This window comes from Crocodylus siamensis, chromosome 8 (genome assembly GCF_052110815.1).
Source record: "Crocodylus siamensis isolate JL-2025a chromosome 8, ASM5211081v1, whole genome shotgun sequence".
NCBI classification, from domain to species: domain Eukaryota; kingdom Metazoa; phylum Chordata; order Crocodylia; family Crocodylidae; genus Crocodylus; species Crocodylus siamensis.
The window spans coordinates 68,073,278-68,094,142 of record NC_143402.1 but is presented as its reverse complement, the minus strand read 5'-3'; the positions used below and the strand labels follow the sequence as shown (position 1 = coordinate 68,094,142).

Here is a 20,865-nt window from a genome sequence, read left to right as displayed (position 1 = left end):
CCTTTCCCCCAATGGTGTGAACCACAAACCACTCAGAGGCAAGTGGGAGAAAGGACAGAAGACTCCAAACCAGCAAATCGGGGGTGCGCGGTGGGGGCAGGGTGGGACAGGGAGCGGCAGCAAGGTCACTGGATTGGCACAGTGCCTGTGGATGAGAGCCGAGTGCCAGCATGCACAGCTGCAGCGCACGAGACCAGCCTGGTGACTGGAATCGCTCCCAATCAGCATCACTCCTTCAGGCAGGCTCCCACCCCAGCTGCCTCTCTCCTTCTCCCTCCAGCTCCTTCCCTCCTTTATCCAGCCCCCCGCACCCACCCCCACTTAACGATAAGCTGGAGACTCCCAGGGGCTGAGACATCCCCACAGCCCAGATCAACCTAACCCAAAGCCCGTGTTTAATTACTGAGGGTCACGACCCAGGTATGCTCGTTAGAAACTGGAAATTAAAACCGCCGTGCTCAGTGAGCTCCTTCCTGCTTCTTAGTCTGGTCCCATCCTCTCCCTACCTCACCCCGCTCACCTGCTCCCTCCCGTTCTTTCCCCTCCCTCGGCTCCTTTTCTCCTCGCTCCAGGTCTGTGGTGACCACCCAGTCCCACTTGATGCTTTTGCACTGAGAACACGGTGGGAAGAGGAGAGCAGGTTTTAATCTCTGGCAGCCAGCTGGCAGTGCAGACCCATGCACAAGCCCCCAGGCTTGGGGTATGGGGACTGAAGTGGTCTCTCCAGCTCAAAGCTAACTACAAAGCATCCTTGCTCCCCAAGATGTGGAGCCCAGGACTTATTTATTCTCTCTCTCTCAGGCCCCAGGCCCTCTACCTTCCTGAGGCCTCCCTTGCATCTGGTGGAGTCCACCCTCATGCAATAGATACCATGACCCACACCCAAAAGGGGTTTCCCTGACCCCCACCACGCAAGCTGCCAATGCCAGACACGGATGGAGGCCACCTGGAAGTAGCTCTCCTGTGCTGACCTGTAGAAGGTGCTGTTTGTGACAGTGCTGGGAGGTGTCTTACAGTCCTTGCCCACATCTGGGAGGTGCCCGCGGGTCCTGTAGTAGCTCAGCGCCCCCATGGCAATGATGGCCACGCCATCCCGGACCTTCTGCCGCAGGCTCATCTTCCAGCTCTCGGTCACCACGCTGATGAGACCGATGGGGAAAGAGACCGGCGGGACCTCCATGTTCCCCACCGTCAGGCTGGGCACAATCCAGACATAGCCAGGACCAATCAAGCCGGCCTCCTCTGCCACCTGGAAAAGGTACTCAGCCTCCTCCCGTGAGCAGTACACAATCATCACCTGAGCATCAATCTGCCGCAGCAGGCGCTGGGTTTTGGAGTTACTCCCATCCTGGGTCATCTCAAAGGTCAAGACATCCTGGAGTTCCCAGCCAAAGTAGCTGGCATCTGTGAAGGAACGGATCACATCCAGGAAGATGTTGTACCCAGGGTACAGACTGGTGATGACCGCAAAGGAGCCCCAGTCATATTCCTCCAAAACCTTGAAGATGACCTGGATCTGCTGCTCGATGGAGACCCCCAGTTGAAGAAAAGCAGAGCCAGGTTCCTGGAGGGGAGAACCATGCCTCAGAGGCAGGACAATGGGTTAGCAGGCAGTGCAGCACAAATAGCCCCCCAGGTGTCAGTCTCATTGCTCTGCAAACCTTCACATGCTCCAGACATCACTAGGGAGACACCACCCCCATCCCCAACCCTAACTCGGGCCCTGACAGACAGCCCAGGCCAGCAGATGCAGCTTGGGCTAAGGGAAAGGGACTCTGTCGCCAACTCAGTCACCAGACCCATGACTGACCCTAGGCATGTCACTCACTTTCCTGCGTTTCAGTCTCACGTACAACCACAAAAACACAGGTCACAGCCAGCAGCATAACTTCCTGGGCTCCAGAGAGCAGGGAAGCTTAACGGCAGAGGATTTTTACTATAGCTGCTACTCTAATCCTGCAGCCCCCACCCCTTTCCTTTATCTGCCGTCAGGTATTGTCCACTCCCAGTCCCACTGTCCTCCCTTAATTTCTTAGCCCATCCCTCCAATGTACTTCATTCTTCAGAGCAAAGGACAAGTCCACAAAGTGATGGGATGTGAACTGCTCCTTCAGCCTCATTCTTGCTCTGCTGCTCTGTCTTGATATGGATTTTCCTGCTATCCAATTTTCCCATACCTTATCATTTATCCCTCCCCTCTGACTGTGCCCCCTTCTTCTTCCTAATCCAACACTTCCCATCCCTAATCCTGTACCTTCTGCCCAGATTCTCACAATCACCAGGTCCCAAATCTCTTCCATTTCCCATGTTGTATATTCAGGACCTTCCCTTTCCTACCCTACGTCTCCTGTGATACCCGCTCCAAGACCCACATTTCACTTTTGATCCTACATAAGCTGGATTTTGCCAATCAAAGCAAATCACCTGCAAGGAGCTAGGAAATGGAGAAAGCCCTAGCACTTTAGGACACTTGTTCCATCAGAAATGGGCGAGTGAGCGAAAGGATTATTTCTAGGATTAACATTTCCTTTGACATAATTTATCCTTAATTTAATGTTTCTGCAACTTCAAAAGGTGCCCAATATTTTTTCATTCAAATCATTAAAAAAAATTAAACATTTGTGTGAAAAGAATAAACCTTCCTGATGAGTTACATTCTGTTCAGCTCATTTTACAAATCTATACCTGCCCCACACCCACCTTTCCTTTCCAAAGGTCCCACTGGCCATCTCCTTCCCCCCTACCCTCCAAGCCATCTGTCACTCTTGTTAGCAAATTTTAATTGATCTGATTCCATGCTAAACGAGTTACAAAATAGAATTTGCAAAAGGTCATGGAGGAGGCAGTAGGATTTTTTTGGTGCAAAGAAGCTGCTTCTTTAAATTATTTTTGCCAATGAGACATGGCTGCACAGAAGGTGAATTCCCAGATAATTCATCATTAGTGGGTGGATAAATCGGTGGGGAAGAGGAGATTCCCCTGGGTTTGAGAAGTCTATTGTATAGGAGTTTACAAACAAATAAGAAACAGCTCCAAAGAAGGAGAAGCAGGGCATGCCTGCAAGCAACCAAAAACATTGCACTCCCCAGAAATAAACCCTCTAAAAAATATCAGTCGAGTCTACTGGGAGAGAATGAGAAGGAGCAGAGAAAGCTGCAGCTGCCTGGTCCAGAGCACAGCAAATTCAGGGATTATTTGTAATCAACTGGGTCTAGCTCAAGGTACTTCGCAAGATTAAGGGCATCAGATTCTCTCCAGGAGTCCCACTGGCCTTAACATTAGTCAATTTTTTAGCAAAAAGTTTGTGGCCACAATTGAACTGCAAGTTCAACTCATGCACATGTAGCTGCTTTGTGGGATCAGCAAAGCAGGAAAGCAGACATGTCATTAGCATCTATTGTGCCTAGGTGCAACATTTCAGGCATAATTGTTTGCAGGTGTGAATCTGGACCTAAAGAACTGGAAGCTCAGATAGGGACCTTTCTAAACATTAGGCTTAAAAGCTCTTGGAGACTCCAAGCTGCCGACCAAAACACACACGAAGGCTTTAAATACACAGGAGACTGGGTTCCAGGCATCTCTTCTCTGTTTAATGCAGTGAAATTCTAGGGACAAATCCTGCAAAGTCTGTGCAGAGAACTCTTGCTGAAATCAAGAAGTCTGCATACATAACAATGGCAGGGTCAGGCCCAGACTCTGTATAGGGGCATTGGTACAAGCAGCATCCCAAGAGGTTTTATAGTTAAGAGGCACACAATAAGGTTAGCAGAGAGGAAAGAGAAGTTAAGAGGTGCATCCTACAGAGAGAGGAGAGACTGTCACTGCAGAGCTTTGAAAACCAGATGATAGATAAAATGCAAAAAAGCTGTTTGATACGGAAGGATCCATGAAGGACAATATTTTTGCAACACAAGTGCCCAGATGCTAATGTAAGGGGCAGAAGGGCCAGTAGTAGGAAGGGCAGAGAGAAGGCAATAGAGACAGATAAGGTACAGGAGGTTTGGAGCTGGCCATGGCAGACATGCGAGCCAGCTCCTTTATACACTGTCAATGCTACTCCTTAAACTCAAGTGCCAGCAGGAAGAGGAGAGGAGCCCCAAATCCCCTGTCACAAAGAAACCGAGTTATCCTAGTGCTGTAGAGCCCTGTCCCCCAGCTGCAGGATGATCAGAGCTAGGTCTGGAACCAGACCTGGATGTTCCTTGTGCTGAAGAAAAACAACCTAGCTACATCACTGAAATGTGCCATCAAATATAAGGAAGGTCCTTCCTCCTTGTCCTAAAATCACTGCTAGTGCCACAACCTGGGCCTCTTCCTCAGCTCAGGGTCCTAAGCCCAACTCACAAGCTGCCCCTTTTAGACTGGGTCTTTCCCAGATCGAGCTGGGCCGGTTAATGCCAAGATTCAAGCTGCTTCTGGCTGGGGAAAGGGCTCCAGGCCCCACTTTGGGTCACAGCACTGGGCAGCCCAGGCCACCTCCCCACAAATCCCTCTGTAAGAGCCGACACTGCCTGCAATGGAGCACTTGGACAAGGTCTCATCCCAGACCCTCACCAGTGCAAAGAGGTAGACTGGCCTGTTTTTTTCTGCTGAGTTTTCCAGGCCAGCTGAATACACCAACTGCCCATGAGAACCTGGTACTGAACCACCACGAATGCCTGCCACAAATAAGGCTCAGGGAGATCTTTATACATCCCCCTACAAGCACATGATGGTAACAGTGGATGACACCCAGTGATGGGCAAACAAATAATCGCCAAGTGTGTGGCCCAAAGCACCCTGCAGCAGCCTGGGCACTGGGCTCACCTCCGCTGGGCTGGGCTTGGATGCTACCTTGCTCGCCTGAGCTGAATTTCAGTGGGTCTTATTGAGGCAGAGGCAGTCCTGGGAGCTCTGAATGGTCTGCTGTGACTCTGGATGCCTTTAACTCCTGCTAAATTCAGTCAGAGGAGGGTGCTTAGGGCCTTACTGAATAAGGCCCCAGGCAGGAAAGCTCCAGGAGCCAACAGTTGGGGTTATCTGGTTCTGGCAAGTTGGGGCGGGGGAAGATATACCAGCAGAGGAAAGGGATTGGCCTTGTTTTCACGCAGCTCTGCCCTGTCCCTTCCTTTTAGTATCTCCTTTCAGCTTCATTTAGTCAGCTTCAGCACTGCTCCAAACTGCTGGCCCTTGCACCCCCACCCCATCCAATTCCTATTTCCTTCCAGTGCTCACCCCAGTCACGTCACACACACACATGCCAGGTATCTCAGTCTCAGACCTTCTCCCAACAGATAACAGCAACTGCTGCCAGTGGATGGAGTGATTTCTTTGGTTCAAGCTGAAGTCCCTAAAGGTTCCCCCCCCGCACCAACTTAAACCCAACAACAGGGCAAACAGGGATTAAATCAGAGGGTTCACTGCTAAACTGAAAGGAATCTAAGGTCTAATCCTAAGAGATGGTAAGCACCAAGCACTCCCCTAGACCTAACACTTCTGGACACAGGTGGCTGAAACATGGCATTGTGCACATGACCCTGTTTCACAGCACCAAGTGGGCCCAGACCTGCAGCCTGTTAGACGAAAGGCATGCTAGTTCCCTGAAGCCCCCTCAGCAATGATAGAGCTGGTGTCACCTTCCCTCTTTTGAGTCAGAAGAGTTTGATCCAGGACCATAACAGCTCCCTGAATTTGCCTTCACGTCTCTGTCTTGCCCATGCTATTACTGGTGACAGCCGCATACACAGCCACTGAAGAGGCATATATTTTCAAAAATGAGCTCTCAGAGGTGCTTAACAAACCCTGTTACTGCCTCAGTCTCTGCAGTGGTGAGTGATGCCAGGGTCTTAGTGGCAGCTGTCACTCTGCTGTCACTTCCCAGCAGGAGTGCCAGTGTGCAGACATAGATCAGGACTCAGGAAATGCAGCGTCCATGTAAATGCATGAGAAAGAGAGGGACTTTCAGTGGAGTCAGGGGACAAGCGTTACTTTCAGAGGCTTGGGAGGGAAAGCAGCAAGAGCTATCTACCACCCGGCACATAAACTAACTGCTTATTTTCTTCAGTTAAGCTAATCAGAGCATCCTTGAATGCTTGAAAAGTGCCTGGCACATAGTGGGCACTACCTGAAATAGGTCATAACAGTCATAGATCTTCTGTTAGAGTCACTTTGATGCCCTCCAGCTTTCCTATAAATTCAAATGCAGGTCTGCATTGCCTAGCTCTTAAACATATATCACTGGATTGCTAGCACAACTTCCTGCCAGGCTGCTGTGTATCACAGGCACTGTGGGCAATATGGGAGCAATTTGCTCTTCCCTGCAAATAGCAATCAGAACATACACACAAATTAGGAGCCAGACCTTTCACTGATGTCAGCTTGACTTCTCTGGAGCCAATCTGATTTACACTCATTGAGGATGGGGTCCCATTGCTTTAAGCAAATAAAACAAACTCACTAATTTCCCCTCCTCCTCCCTGTCACCAGATAGACCCGACAAGGAAAAGATGTCACCTTTGGGGTCAGGACTACAGCCGAGCCTCCGCTGATGCTGATGATGGGGACGTGGGTCTGGGAGGATATGAAGTCCAGGATCTGTGCCACGGCTTCTGTGCCAATGTTGTCCTCAAAGACAATGCCATGGATCTTGTGGCTGGAGAGAATGTCGCAGATCTGGGTCAGAAGGGTGCTGGGGTTGGTGTTGTTCACGATCACCGTGATGGGGTGGATCTCCAGAGGCATGTCCAGGAAGCTCTGGGGAGTCAGGCGGCTGCGGACGTGAAGAGGGTACGAAGAGCCCCCGAACACCACCGCAATGTTGACCACTGGCTCCTCAGGGCCCGGCAGCAGGATGTCCATTATGACCGCGGAACAGCCCAGCACCATGGACAGCACCAGAGTGTGCGTCAAAACTCTGCCCATGTCCACTGCCGAGTATCTGCAAACCCAAAGCCAACAGAAAGCATGGGCGACAGAGAAAGCCGCAGAGCATGCCTACCCCGCATAACTCAACCCGGGAAAGGCTGCTGAGGATGCCCTGAGGGGAGCCCTGGCACAGCTCTCAAGACCTAGCTTTCTTGTGCTCAAGAGTGGTGGCTTGAAGCACCCAACAGGTGTCCCTCATTTCCTCTTTACTGCAGTTGACGTGTGTGGAGCAGGAGGAGCCAGTGGGTGGACCTTCTTCCTCAGCAGCATCTTGCCACCTTGGTGGAGAAATTACCCGTCTAAACCAGAGCCTTCATCAGGATGGGCAGCAAGCTGACCCCCCCACAGGTACTGCCATCTCCCACAGGCCACTTCTCCTCCATGAAGTCACAGATCTGCCTCCACACAACAGTGGTGCAACCCCACTCCATTTTATCAGCAGCTGCTCCATGGGGATGACATGCTGGATACAGATATCCAGGTCTCTAGGCCTTTCTGCCTCTATAGCAAGACCACCCTTGGCTTCCCACCTCCCACCTCTGTTTCACAGGCTGCTGATCTCGCACTTTTCCCCCTTTGGATGCTTAGTCCCTCATTTCTCTACCACACTGCTTTCCAGTTAGCTGGCTGATAGCCATGAGCCCCAGCCTTAGAGGGACAACCCCTCCACAGAGCAAAATCCTGGAAAGGCTTAGTTAGGTCTTCTTGTTCAAAACAATTCCTGGGCTTTGGCTTTGAAATGTATGAAGTGACCCCAGCCCTGGGGAAAATTGTCAGAGTGAGACGCAGGGCTTCAGACAATGGGTGCTGATGAGCACTCATAGGAGATGAAACGTTGAAGCCCCACACATCAGGATGAAGTGATTCCTCCCCTCAGCAGCAGTTTTTTTCTAGGTGAGGCCTTCTGTGCTCCCAGTACTCTGCACACAGCGTGTGCCAAAGTGGAGCATAGACTGAGGAACAGTCACAAGATCCTTCTCCAGGCTGACCCACCCTCCTGGCCCTGGACAGGTCGAAGGAGCTGAAGCCCATGCGGTGGCCTCTAGGGAGCAATCAGAGGCGTCACTGAGGCTAGTGGGATCTACCTTTCCATCACACCCCGAGTCAGAGCCCCTTCCTGTGTGAAGCCAGTGGGAACTGTGCACACAGAATTAACACAGATCAGGACTGCAACATCCAGTACCTAGTCATCACTGACAACAGTCCACTCACTCGCCCACCCCCGTGCCCTGTTCTCACTGCTTGCTCAGTCTACCCTCTTCTCCCAGTGCTCACCCATCTGCCCATCCAACAACTACTCCTCCTCGGGACTTCACCCGCCCACCCGAGTGCCATATTCCCCTTGCTCTCCCCATCTCCAATGTCTGTTGGCTCCTTTTACTCCACACACAGGTTCCCTTGCTGCTTCCTAAGCTGTCATTGTTGTGAAAATCCCTTTTATTTCCTTTTTCCCTTCTGTTTTAAATAGCTGTGTTTTATCACATGTGAGGGAGGGGGTAGAAAGAGGCAGAAGACACAGAGAGTTGGAGGTGCCGCTGCCTGGCTCCTTGTACAGCTGACAATCACTAAAATATTTAAAAGCACAATTCTCCCATCCAATCCATCCCTTAGCTCTTTCATCTGCACTGCAGATCTCTATTGCATATTGTGCACTCAGTGCCACTGCCGGCAAGAGGACATTGCCCTTAGCCTTGTAAGTAATGCTTGGGCTTCTTCCTCCTCCTCCGATGGGACAGAGTGGAAGATCAGTGCTAGCTCTCTCCCCCTCTAGTGGCCAGAAGCCCACAATGAGGATAAAAGCCTACTCAGAGCTGACGAGGACCCACTTTAGTTGATGGGACAGAGAATTGGGAGTTTAAGATCCCCGTTTCTAATCCCGAGGGCACACACGTGTGGTGAGACTGATGATCATAATGCCACTCCAAACCCCCAGGCCCTGTTCCCTGGAACACAGATGCTGGAAGCTCACGCCGGTGCATAAGATACACCAGAGACATAAGATGCTTTCACACTGGTGGGAACAAGGCACAGACATAGCATAAACTTGTACACCAGGCAAATTTACCGGAATCCAGTGTTACCGCAGGAAAAAGAGCAGGAAAAATCTATTCTTGCAATGGTCGTGTGTCCGCAGTTAACCTGGCTTTAGCTGTCCGTTCAATGCAAGCAAGCCATTACATGCATGCCCACCACCAACCTGAAGCCTATGAAGGCAGCTACCCCAAAGGTCATCTGTCCACTCCAGATCCCCCAGTCACTTACACTAATGTGCAAAGCCAGTTGCGCTTTCCATGTTTCTGCCGAACAGAAACCACAAACTCCTGTGTCACTCGCTTACAAGGGGCATCAATGGGCACGTGGGAGCTGTCAGAGGCAAAGGGGTCAACTAAAAACACGGTTTTTCTTGCCGCCGTCCTTCCCCTCTCCCCATACCCTTTGTTCCTAAGCAGCTCCGTCGGTCTCTGGGCGCCCTTGAACATTTTTATATTTATTTTAAATGATCTTCGGCAGCAATACTGTCTGCTCCCCTCAGCCCTTCCCCCAAAGCTCCTGCCGTCCCCACGCTGTCAGCTACCAGAGAGCTGCTCGCCTTCCGTTTCAAATAAAAATATGTATTTCACAGGCTGATAGGCACCTTCAGTTCCAGCCGCTCAGAGATTAAGCACCAAGGGTAATAATAAAATATTTAAACATTTGAGGGGAAAAAAATTAGCTCCAACTACTCCAGGAAAAGCAGAGGTTTTAGGCAGCTAATCCTGGAAAGCCACCACATGTGACAAAGCCCTGAGAAGTTACAGAAAGTTCTAGTTCCTATCAACTTCAGCTCCACTGGAAGCTAGAAAGGCTCTTTAAACCCGAGAGACTCCTGGTTATTTTACCTGCGGGTCTAGGGAGCCGAGGAGCCCTCCTGTGACGATGGCCATCCCTAGCTGTGAGCATCTACGAGGTATGCATTTCCCCTCCCTGCACCGAGGGTCTCTCTGAAGGTTTCGTTGCGTCTTGATTACCACCGGATGAGGTCAATGGTTAACCTACTTCGGCCTCCTGTGTCTGACATCAGGCAGCATTAGATGCTTCAGAGGACAAGGAACCCCAGAGCAGGTAATTATAAAACAACCTCAGCAGAGGGGTACTTTCTACTCACCCCTGTCAGAAGTTGATTTATGTTTCTAAACCCTCCTGGTTCAGTGCAGCTTACAAGTATGAGGTGGAAGGGACCTGCTGGGTCATGGAGTCCAATCCCAAGCAACCACATCAACTAATCCTCTTCAAAAACTGATCAAGCTCCATCTTTAAGAGAAGTTTGGGGGGGGGGGTTTGCCCCGCCCCCAGTTAGATACTAATTCCTAAATCAATTCTGGCCAGTTTATGCCCATTTGTCTTTGCGCCAACATTGTCTTCAGCTGAAATAGCTCTTCTCCCTCCCTAGCATTTACCCTCGTGTATTTATAGAGAGCAATCATATCTACTCACAGCCTTCCTCTTGCTAAGCTGAACAAGCCACGCTTTTTTTAGTCTCCTCTCATCAGACAGACCCTCCATTCCTTTGATCATGCTGGTAGCCCTTCTCCGCACCTGCTCCAATTTGAATTCATCTTCTTTCTTTTTTTTAATCTGGGTGACCTGAGCTGTACACGACCTTTCACCCATCCCAAGGCTTGATCCCTGATTTGAAAGCTAGTGGCTCATCCAGTCAGCTACTGAGCCTGCAAGACCAACATCTGAAGTCGCCATCGTGAAGGTGGTCCGGTGAGGCATGGATTGTGCCAGCTCATCTCCCATTCTGATGTTTATCCCAGGCCCCAATTCTGACCCACTATTGACTTCACAACCCTGGTGCACTGTTCTGAGATGTATCCCTAGCTTGTTCCCCCATGGGAAGCCCATGGATAAACCAGCAGATCTTTACCGCTGGGTGACTCATTTCCAAGGCAGACCTTTGTCAAACACTGCTCCTGCTGCCAGGTGCTTCCCAGGCAGAGCTGCTCTCAGTTCCATCTTAAACTGCACAAAAGAATCTGTTCTTGTTTTACCCTGCTGCTTCCCTCCTCTGGGCCTCATCCTGTTCCCAGAGTCAATGGGAAAAGTCTTTCTGTTTGCAAAAAGAACAGGGTTGAGCTCCAAATCACTAAGGCCCCAATTAGGGCCCTGGGATCCAAGCCTAGGTCTCTTTCTCCTGCCTAGAAAGGAGTTGCTGATGGAGCTTCATCCCCCATCCCAATTTCTCCTCCTGAAGAAGGTGCTCAGAGGTCCAGAAATCACAGAAGGAAAGAGAAAGCTGGCAGAGGAGCTGAGATACACCAGTCCCCATAGGGGTCACAGTGAAAATGACCCAGCTCCAAGGACAGCCCCTCTATTATAGAGCATAACCCCTTAAAGTGGGTACCAGAGATGGTTGCGGGCTGCAGAACTGTAGCAACAAGAGGACACCTGTTAGGTGTCACAGAAGAGCCAGCCTCCCACTGATCCGCTGCCAAGCTCCACCATCTCCTTGTAGAGCTCAGAGAAGCCCTAAGATTAGAGACTGGACCAACAGCTTGCTTTAAACCATGGGCCCAAGCTACATCTCTACCCTCCTGGCTGAGATTTTGGAAAGCACATCAGAGCATCCAGTCTTGAGCCACAGAGTTCAGCACTGGCTTCCTGCTTCCCAGGTCACTGTGGCACTTCCGGACACAGCTGGCTGAACCGCGGCACCATGCGCATGACCCTGAGTGGCTTGCGTACAAACCATCTGTTCCTCACGCAGGCAAATTGAGTCTGTTCCAACAGGGCCTTGATCCTGGCTGGGAGCTCCAAGCACCACCGTACGAGAAAGAAACAGTGGGCAGTGAAAGAGCCACGGGGCCAAGGAACTACAAGATTTGCATTCAGATCAGATGCCTCAAACCCTGCCCCTGCCCCCACTCCTACCCCCAAGGTGTTGGGGATCGGGAGCCCTAGGGAGGCCCATATGCATGGTTTTGATTTGTATTTGGATCCAGATTCTGAGTCCTTATGTGCACACTCATGCCTGCCATCTGGGGACACTGGGACCTAATTGTCTCATTCTATTAGTTGCACTGAAGTAGCACCTAGGACCCTGGTTCTTAACCTCATGGGACTTGAAGCTCCCCCTCCCCAATTTTGTGAATGGAGTGGCATCCAGTTTCAAAGACTAATGTACAAATTACAATGCTTAAATCCTTACACAGGGGTTGGGCAACTGGGATGAGGGATCATCCAGGCAGGGCTGAACCAAAGCCTGGCTTATCTGCTCATCTCCTCACACCTTGGCTATCTCCACACACCTTGCAGCACCCTTCAAAGGATCTGGCAGCACCCCATCCCCCTGTTGAGAGTCACTGACCTAGGAGTTCCAGCAATGGGACAGGGTCCCCCGGCACTCAGCATCGCACAAGCACAGGACAAAATGGCAGTGCCTGCCCAAAACACTTAGGAGTCTGCCCATGGTGCCCTCCTACCACACCTTTCCACTTCCAAGGTTTCCAAGTGCTTTGCAAACGTTAGCCTTGGCCCACGAGCCCCACGGCCAAGTACCATTCACATTGTGCAGGTGGGGGAAACTGAGGCACAGAGCAGTGGATTGGTCTTTATCAGCTCATACAGTGAATTGGTCTTACAGTGCAAGGCCACTTGGGTGCAGTGGTTTCCCTCCCAAACACAGTGCTTCTAAGCACCCAAAGCATGACATTCGCATTCAGCAATGAAAGGAAAGGTTTGATGTTCATGCCACCAAGTTTGTCCTCTGATGTTGAAAGCTGTGACAGAACAGGAGGGCGGCTGATTTACATGGTGTCGGTGGCCTCCCACACTGCCACTGTCACAATCACTGGTGTCACTTCTGCAACAAGATGCTGACTGCCAGCAGGAGGCTCAGAAATGCCAGTTGTAATTAAAGGCTGGATTTCCAAAGCCTTCTTTGCAGCAGGAGCACCTTCCTCCAGGGAGACCCACCGCCTGCTGGGCTAAGGCCAGCCAGATGTAGAGAAGTTAGCTTACGAAGCACCGGGAAACAGGCTAGTCCAAGTCCCAGGCCCTTCATCTCCTCAAGCTTTTACTGCTCTCCTTGCACACTCTTTCCCTGCTGAGGAAGGTGAAGGCCAGGGGTGCGAGCACAGCACTAGAAGCAGAGAGCTTCTGAGGTTTCTCCCTACCTCTGACATGGACTCCATCTGCAGCCGTGGCCAAGTTACTTAAACCTCAGCTCCTCATTCCCCTCATCTCTACACTGGAGACAAGTACACTGAAGTCTCCTTCTTCCCTTTAGCCAAGGTAGCTGGAAGAGCAGGAGTGCAGGGGGTGTAGTGATAGCCTGGTGTTAAGTATCAGAGGTTGGCTGGGAGGCTCGTAGCAGTGTTCAATATTTGCAAGAGCTATTTTCATTCAGTCTGACTTGACTTTTTTCAGCAGGGGAGGCTCCTTCTCTGGAGAGGGGGCTTATGGGTCACTTGGGAATGTCCTCCAGAATGCAGGCAGTAGATCAAAAGCAGATGGTCTTCATTGTCTCTTCCCAAACCTATGACAGGTCTCGTCTTGAGCTCCTGCAAAATAATGCTCATTTCTTGAGGCACAAGGCCTCCTGCCCCATGGGGCACTCCTGCATCTCTGGTCAGAAGGAGAAGCACAGCTGACCTTCAGAAGCATCTGGCTGTACCTCCATCCTCCCCCCTAGCAAGGGGGCCCAGCCGGTCCCTGTTCAAGCACAGGGGTCTTATGCTCTGCTGCTGAGACAGGTAAGTTATTCACTCAAGACAGAATACGTGTAGGGCCTGATCTCACATGCCAGCAGCGACAGCACAGCAAGGGGCCAACGATTCTCTTCTCCGCAGGTTCTTGCTTTGCAGTGACGAGGAGCAGTGTCCGAATACTGAGGGATCACAGACTCCTCCTTTCCATCCAGTCCCCCATGGTCCTCTCCTTGCTAGAGAGCCAAAGCAGCAGAAGGCCAGACCAGAGGAGGAGAAGAGCGAGTGCAACAAACCCCCTTTCCATTGCCAGAGGAATGGAACAGAATGACTTGGCCGCTCAGCTCCTTCCCACTACCTAACACCCCGGCACCTCCTCCTAGGCTGGGTAAGATGGAGCCCCAAGCCCCCTCTGGAGTCAGGAAGCAGCTGAGTCTGAAGAGTTAAATGTACCTGTTATCACAGCGGGAATGGAAAGGGGGAAGAAATGGCCCTTTCACACCACTGCATGGAAACCTGGGAGGCTTCTACAGCTCTGGGGTTCACGGCTACCCTCGTTACCATGGAAAACATCAGATACGTGATGCCAGGCTAACACACCACACACACACGCCAGCTTCCCTGCCCGCCCATCTGCCCGCCCGGGCTGGAGGGAGGAAGAATCTCTTACACTCTTGCTGTGAATTTCCAAGTATTTTTAGTCCTGTGATAAATAATTCATAGGGAATATGGCATCAACTACCTGAGAAGAGCAGGGGGGGAAAAAAACCCTCTCTTAAAACAGTGATCTGCCCATTTAATTTCTCCTCAAGGACATTTAAATATACTTTAGGCAGCACTTTGTCCTCACAGCTGCTGATCAGATTTGTTTGCACCAGCCCTGACATATCACTAACACATAATCAACTTCTCATCATGGCTCCACCATTAGCAGCTCCACAGTTGGTGGAGGTCCTCTCCATGCAGTGCACTGGCTGGGCCACGACAAGCCCCTCAGTCTCCACAGCAGAAGCCCTGGCTGAGCCAGTTGTCACCAGCAGCTTCCCCTCCACCAACATCCTTATGTGACTTGTGAAGATCTCCTCTGGCAACCCAGCTAGGTACCTAGATGTCAGATTCCCGGGAAGCAGAACACTGAGACACATGTTTAAATGAAGTGTTAACTTCTTAGGAGCTCACCGTGTCCTTAGTGATAAGCACGTGAAGGATCAGATCAGACCTGGACAACTTGCAGAATCAAGCCCCCGGTGCTGGATGTCCCTGCCCCTTCACGGCTAGAACCAAGACTGAGATAATAAGGGTAAATGTATTCATACGAGAGCAAGAAATTCATTCAGCGACTGTTGAGATTAACAAACGGAGCCATTTAATGAGGGCTGTGGTGAATTGTCCATCATTAGAACATTTTAAATCAAGATCCAACGATTTTCTTTATAAAAAGAGTGCTACAGCTCAAGCAGGAATCAACTCCACCAAGTCCAAAAAGCCTGCATTATATAGCTGGTAAGACTGAGATAATCCAGCCAGTGAAATGCCTCCGTGTCTAGAGAAACTCACAGCTACTCAACAGCCAATGCCCTCTCCTTTGCGAACTGCAGGGAAAGTTTAGATTAAAACAATGCAATGACTTAAGCAGGACCCCTATTCTTATAAAGCAAGCATTATGGAAACTTCAGTGACACCTGGTAGTGAGGACCGAGACACAGATGGGATGTCACACTAGGGTTTGGTACAGACTCAGGAGAGCTTCATGTTCCTTCGCTAGCTGGGAGACCAACGCTGCCCTGACCTTTGGCTGAAACACTTGGACCCCACATCAGCCTCTATTCCATCCCAAGCGCATTAGAACAACTAGTTACACCAGTTGTCTTCCAAGCCCAGGGTAATCCCCTTACCCTCTCCATCTAGCTGAACCAATGCAATTTCTGTTGGCCTTGGTGCAGCATGCCACAAGCCTTTGCAGCTGCCACGGTATGGCCAATCCTTCCAAAACACAGTCCCTTGTGTTTAGAAGCTACCCTGAAGCTCTCTTCATCAGCCACCCAACTAAGGAGTAGGGGGCAGGTGCTTCAGGAGGCTCTGACCATGCACAGGTACAGCTGTGGCTATAAGGTGCCCCACATGAGGATGTGCCAGGATGGAGTTGTCCCATCAGGGGGACAAGCCACTGAGAAAGCCATTTCCCAGCAGTCAGCCTGCCTGTGACAGCTACACCCAGCACAGCCTCTGCAGGGAGAGGAGACACCTCCAGGGCATTGCCAGCACCAGCTGGGTTTTGTGGGGAGGGCTCCCTTCCAACTCCTGACCCTGCTGAGAAAGCCAGAACACCTTAAGATTTCACTGGGGAAGGTCTGACAGTACAAAGAGACTGAAGGCCCTGGTCACCACCCTGACACCTCAACCTCAGTGCAGCGAGTGTCTTTAGCTTCCTGGGCAGTTTCTCAGGGCAATGGCTCTTCATGTTCCCTGGTGCCCATCCGTGCTCTCCAAGCAAAGGAAGCAGCAATACAGACACTTTGGAAAAGAGTCTGGTTGCCAGGTGCAAACAGGAGGCATGGAGGGTGCCTGCCAAAGCAGAACAGGACTCACCCAGGGAATAGATCCCCTTATGCAGAGGTTTCACTGGGGCTGCTACCTGTGCAGTACTGCAGCAGATCTCCGGGAGCCTCCCCTGCAGCCAAACCTGTGGGAGCCAAGGAGCTCAGCCTGCTTGGTCTGGCAGCCTCTCCTTGCAGACCCGACACATACTCCCAGCAACAATCCATCCCACTTTGTTCTGATCTGGCAGGAAAATGGATTCATTTAAAAAACAAAAAAATAAAAACCCAAGAGCACTTCCCCACTCTGCGGGAGAGCAGGACTGGCAGCTCTTCGTGCAGGAGATGGGGGTAGGGACACAGTTCGTGTGACCCAAGGGCCACCGCTGCTCAAGGGCTGCACTGCCTGCAATGGGAACAAGGACTGAGCTCCCCAGGGACAAGGGGGCTGCAGTGATCTTGCAGGGCTGTAGATTGGGAAATGCTCCATTTCTGAGTGCGGCACCTAAATAACTCCCTCTCCCACCCTCCCCCCAAAGCAAACCCTGCATACGTTTAACAGCTCCTCTGACTTGGTGCATCGCAAGACGCTTTTAAAATTGAAGGAGTAAACATGATCACAGTGATCAAAGCAGTGGCAGGTAAAGGAGGGCATCAGGATTCTCCGATTCAACTCCAACCCCTGCCACCGACTCACTATATGGCCCTGGCCAAGTCCCTTAATGTCTCCCCTGGTTTCCCCAACAGGTAAAATAGGCTCAATACTATTTAACTCCATTATTCTTGATTTGTACTAAAAACACTGCCTAGAGATCCCAATCAGGGACTAAGGCTACTAATTTCCTTAATCTTAATTCCTTTCCAGAGCTACACTGTGCCAAGCACTGTACACAGCACAGTCTGCTCTGAAAAACTAGCTATCTCCATCCATGCCTCACCCATCAATGCAGCATGTATGTACTCAATTCAACTCCCAGGAGCAGGGTGTGCCCTACCAAGCATAAAATGTGTTGCCCCCTGCCATATAAAGAGTTAAATACATGCCAGTTGTATTTTTTGAAACCCGAATGAGTTAGAAGCCAATTTATTGTTACAATCAAACCAAATTTTTACGCCAGAAGGGGAAGATGTGATGGGAGAAGGCTGTCAGAGGCAGAGAATAAATTAAATAGAAAAAGCAAAACCATAATAAGAGCAATAGTGGCAAAGCAGAGGAATGAAAGGGGCGGGGAACCCAGACAAGACAAAACTGAACTACCAGAAAACTGCATTCAAGCAACCTCTAGGGCTGCAGCAAAGCTAAGAAAAGCCCTGGAAATGTAAGGCTCACGTTCAGGCTCTGCTCTTTGGCAAGCCCCCATGCCTAGATATTTACTTCCCAGGGAGATCTGATGTCACCCCCAAGTACAAAAGGGTGAATAAAGAATGGAGTTTCGCATCTCGAGTCAGCTTCTCCCTCATCCTTGTGGCTGGAGACAGGGCTCGGGGGGAGTGGGGAAGAGGGCCATCTCTGCTCGGTTGGCTGGCTCTTGGGCTTTGAGCGCGTGGTGGAATTTGTTGGTAACAAAAAGAGCAAAACAAAAAAGACAACCCATAAAAACCCTCAAACCCACAGTTGTTTTAATCCACTCCCCCCCCCGCCCCCAAAGCCCTCTAAATAAGCAGCTCATAATTGCTTATTTAGGAAAATTATTTGAAAGGCAGATTATCAGCCTGACGGACACTGGCTGCTGCTGTGGGAAAGAGTGGCCAGTCAAAGTGTTTTCCAAGCATACGGCCAGGCCACAGAGAAGCTAGAGACTGACAGGGCCAGGAAATAAGTGTCCTCATATGTGAGACTGAGACAGAAATACCTACTTCCCTCCTTGTTTCACCAGGGGGGAAGAGGAACTAGACCCCACGCTGAATCCCAGCCCCCTGGAAGCCAGCAAGAGGTTCTCCAGGGGAGAAGGATTGAGCTGAACATTTGCGAAGCACTTGGCAGATGAAAAGCATTATAGAAACGCTAAGAATGATCATTTATCTGCAAGTCCTAGGTCCTTTAAGGGTGTTGATGGTACCTTTGGGAACCCAGAAGCTCAGACAGGGTATTCTGCATTATTTGCTGGTCCAATAAAAGGTGTCGCATTATCTCCCTTGTCAGCTTTGCCTTGAGGAACGACTCTGCTCCAAATATTTTTCCAGCCCACACATACAAACAGTTTGGGGGGGAGAGGGGAGATGTTTTATGATTGCATTACTGGGCTGAAACTCTGCAGTGGTTATTTCCTTGGGGCTACCACCGAAACCTGTATTTACCATCCCATCAGAGCACAGTACCCACTGCAATGAAGCCCAGGGAAGCAGAAGGATGCGGAAGGGGAGCAAATAGGATGGGGGATATGAAACTTGCTGCTAAAAAAAGAAAGCTGATGCCCAAATAACAACACCTTCAATGCCATGGGGTTGGTTGCAGAACGGATCATCCCACAACAATTTAGTTTCATGGCATAGATCAAAACACCTGCAACACGTCACCTGCAAAGCAACAACCTGCCGAAATTCCCTTTTGCTTCCACACAGAGGTAGAGAAGGGTTTCTTTTCAATGGGATTGGCAAAGTTTACTCTTAAATTTTAAACCTGCCTGCTGCTTCCCTCGAACTCTGAACCTTGGCTTGCCATTGTGGGGGGGAGGAGAGGGGGAAGAAAAGATCTTGCAGGCATTTTGACTTTCCGGACAGAATAAAAAAAACACCCCGCTACATATAAATATACATAGAGAGAGAGGGAGAGAGAAATATATATCATCTAGAAGAACCTCCAAACCTGCGAATCAGAGTGAAAAATGTGTGGTGTCAGGGAGGGAAATAGAGTTGTTGATATATTTAAAGGATGGGAATTAACACACTACCCATGTGAGAAATACAGAGGAGCAGGACTGGGGGAGGAAAGAGAAGGGGAAAGGCAGGAGGAAGAGGGTGCTGTTACCCTAAGCCTGTCGCTGCAGGGGAGGAGTGGCAGGGATCAACGAGGCAGGACAACTGGGAGGCATCTAGCCCAAGCCAAGAAGGGACAGGAGCTGCATCAGGATTGCAAAGCCCCCTCCGAAGTACGATATGCCAGCTTCCCTCCCGACCCCCACGGCTTCCCCCTCGCCTTACTTCCTCAACCCATTTTTCCCTCTATCCCCCTTTCCTTGCACATCCGCTCCCCCCGGCCCCCTGCCTCCGGAGAGTCCAGACGGAAAATGAATTTGCAAAGCCCAGGCTCCCTTCACTCAAGCTGCTTTCTCCTTTCAACCTTGACGGGATCCTTCCCTCCCCTTTCCCCCTCCTCCGCTCCTCTCGCAGCAACAGTTGGAGGGGAAGCGCGCCCAGGCCCCCGGCTGCCTGCCCCACGCCGCTCGCCGGGCTCCGACGCGCCCCCCGCCCCGTGCACCGCAATAGGGCAGCTTTAAAAGGCCGGCGACGGATTAACGGGAACCAGGAGCAGCGCCTGCCACATGCCGCGTTACGCAAGGCGCCGGCGGGGGCGCGAGGGGCCACGGGGGGGAGACGAAGAACAAACGACAACAACGACAAAAGATATTCAAAGAAAAAAAAAAAAAAGTCCCAAACCCCAGCCTGTCGGAGGCGGCCGGGGGGCAGGGGAGCGGCGCCCCCAGGACTCACCAGAGGGCGGCTCCTCCCGCCGGCTGCATCCCCCGCGGCGGCGGCTCGGGCCGGGCAGCGCTGGCGACGCGCTCCCTCAGCTCCGCGCGCGGACTGACCCGCCCCCGCCCCCGCCCAGCGCCCCGCCCCGCCCCGCCCGGCGCGTCCTTGCCGCCGGCCGCTGCAGCAGGTGTCCCCGGCCCGGCGCCCCCGCCCCCGGCGACATCACTGCCTCAGAAAGCCAGCCAGCCCCAGAGGACCTCCCAGCTCCTAAGGACAAGTAAGGCCCTGAAGGGGCCGGCCCAAAGACCTCCCAGCTCCTCAGGGCCGTCCAGCCCCAGAGAAACCTCCTGGACCCCAGAGGGGTCCGCCCAAAGACCTCCCAGCCCCAGGAGACTTCCCTGTCTCAAAAGGACATCCAGCCCCAAAAGACCTCCCAGCACCCAAAAAAGCTCCCAGCCCCAGAGGCGTCCAGCTCAAAAGATCTCCCATCCCCAGAAAACCTCCCAGCTCCTAAGGATGCATAAACCCCTAAAGGGGCCAGTCCGGAGGACATCCTTGCCCCAAAGAACCATCCGGCCCCTAAAGACCTCCCAGCCGCTAAGCGGGTCCCAGCCAAAGACTGCCCAGCCGCTAAGGACATCCCAGTCCCTACGGGGGTCCCAGCCAAAGACCGCCCAGCCGCTAAGGACATCCCAGTCCCTACGGGGGTCCCAGCCAAAGACCGCCCAGCCGCTAAGGACATCCCAGTCCCTAAGGGGGGTCCCAGCCAAAGACCGCCCAGCCGCTAAGGACATCCCAGTCCCTAAGGGGGTCCCAGCCAAAGACCGCCCAGCCGCTAAGGACATCCCAGTCCCTAAGGGGGGTCCCAGCCAAAGACCGCCCAGCCGCTAAGGACATCCCAGTCCCTACGGGGGTCCCAGCCAAAGACCGCCCAGCTACTAAGGACATCCCAGTCCCTACGGGGGTCCCAGCCAAAGACCGCCCAGCCGCTAAGGACATCCCAGTCCCTAAGGGGGGTCCCAGCCAAAGACCGCCCAGCCGCTAAGGACATCCCAGTCCCTACGGGGGTCCCAGCCAAAGACCGCCCAGCCGCTAAGGACATC

At 51.8% G+C, this 20,865-nt stretch overlaps 1 protein-coding gene across 1 annotated transcript in view; it reads right to left on the bottom strand.

Annotated features, from left to right (window-relative positions):
• Positions 1-19,860, bottom strand: part of GRIN2C (glutamate ionotropic receptor NMDA type subunit 2C) — a 48,709-nt gene extending 28,849 nt beyond the window's left edge. Inside the window, exons 1-3 of the mRNA XM_090060654.1 lie at positions 19,781-19,860; positions 6,493-6,916; positions 972-1,564 (exon numbers count right to left, since the gene is read on the bottom strand). Coding sequence (XP_089916780.1) covers positions 972-1,564; positions 6,493-6,900 — 1,001 coding nt within the window. The 5' untranslated portion in view covers positions 6,901-6,916; positions 19,781-19,860. The remainder of the gene's footprint in view (positions 1-971; positions 1,565-6,492; positions 6,917-19,780) is intronic.
• Positions 19,861-20,865: the final 1,005 nt, after the last annotated feature.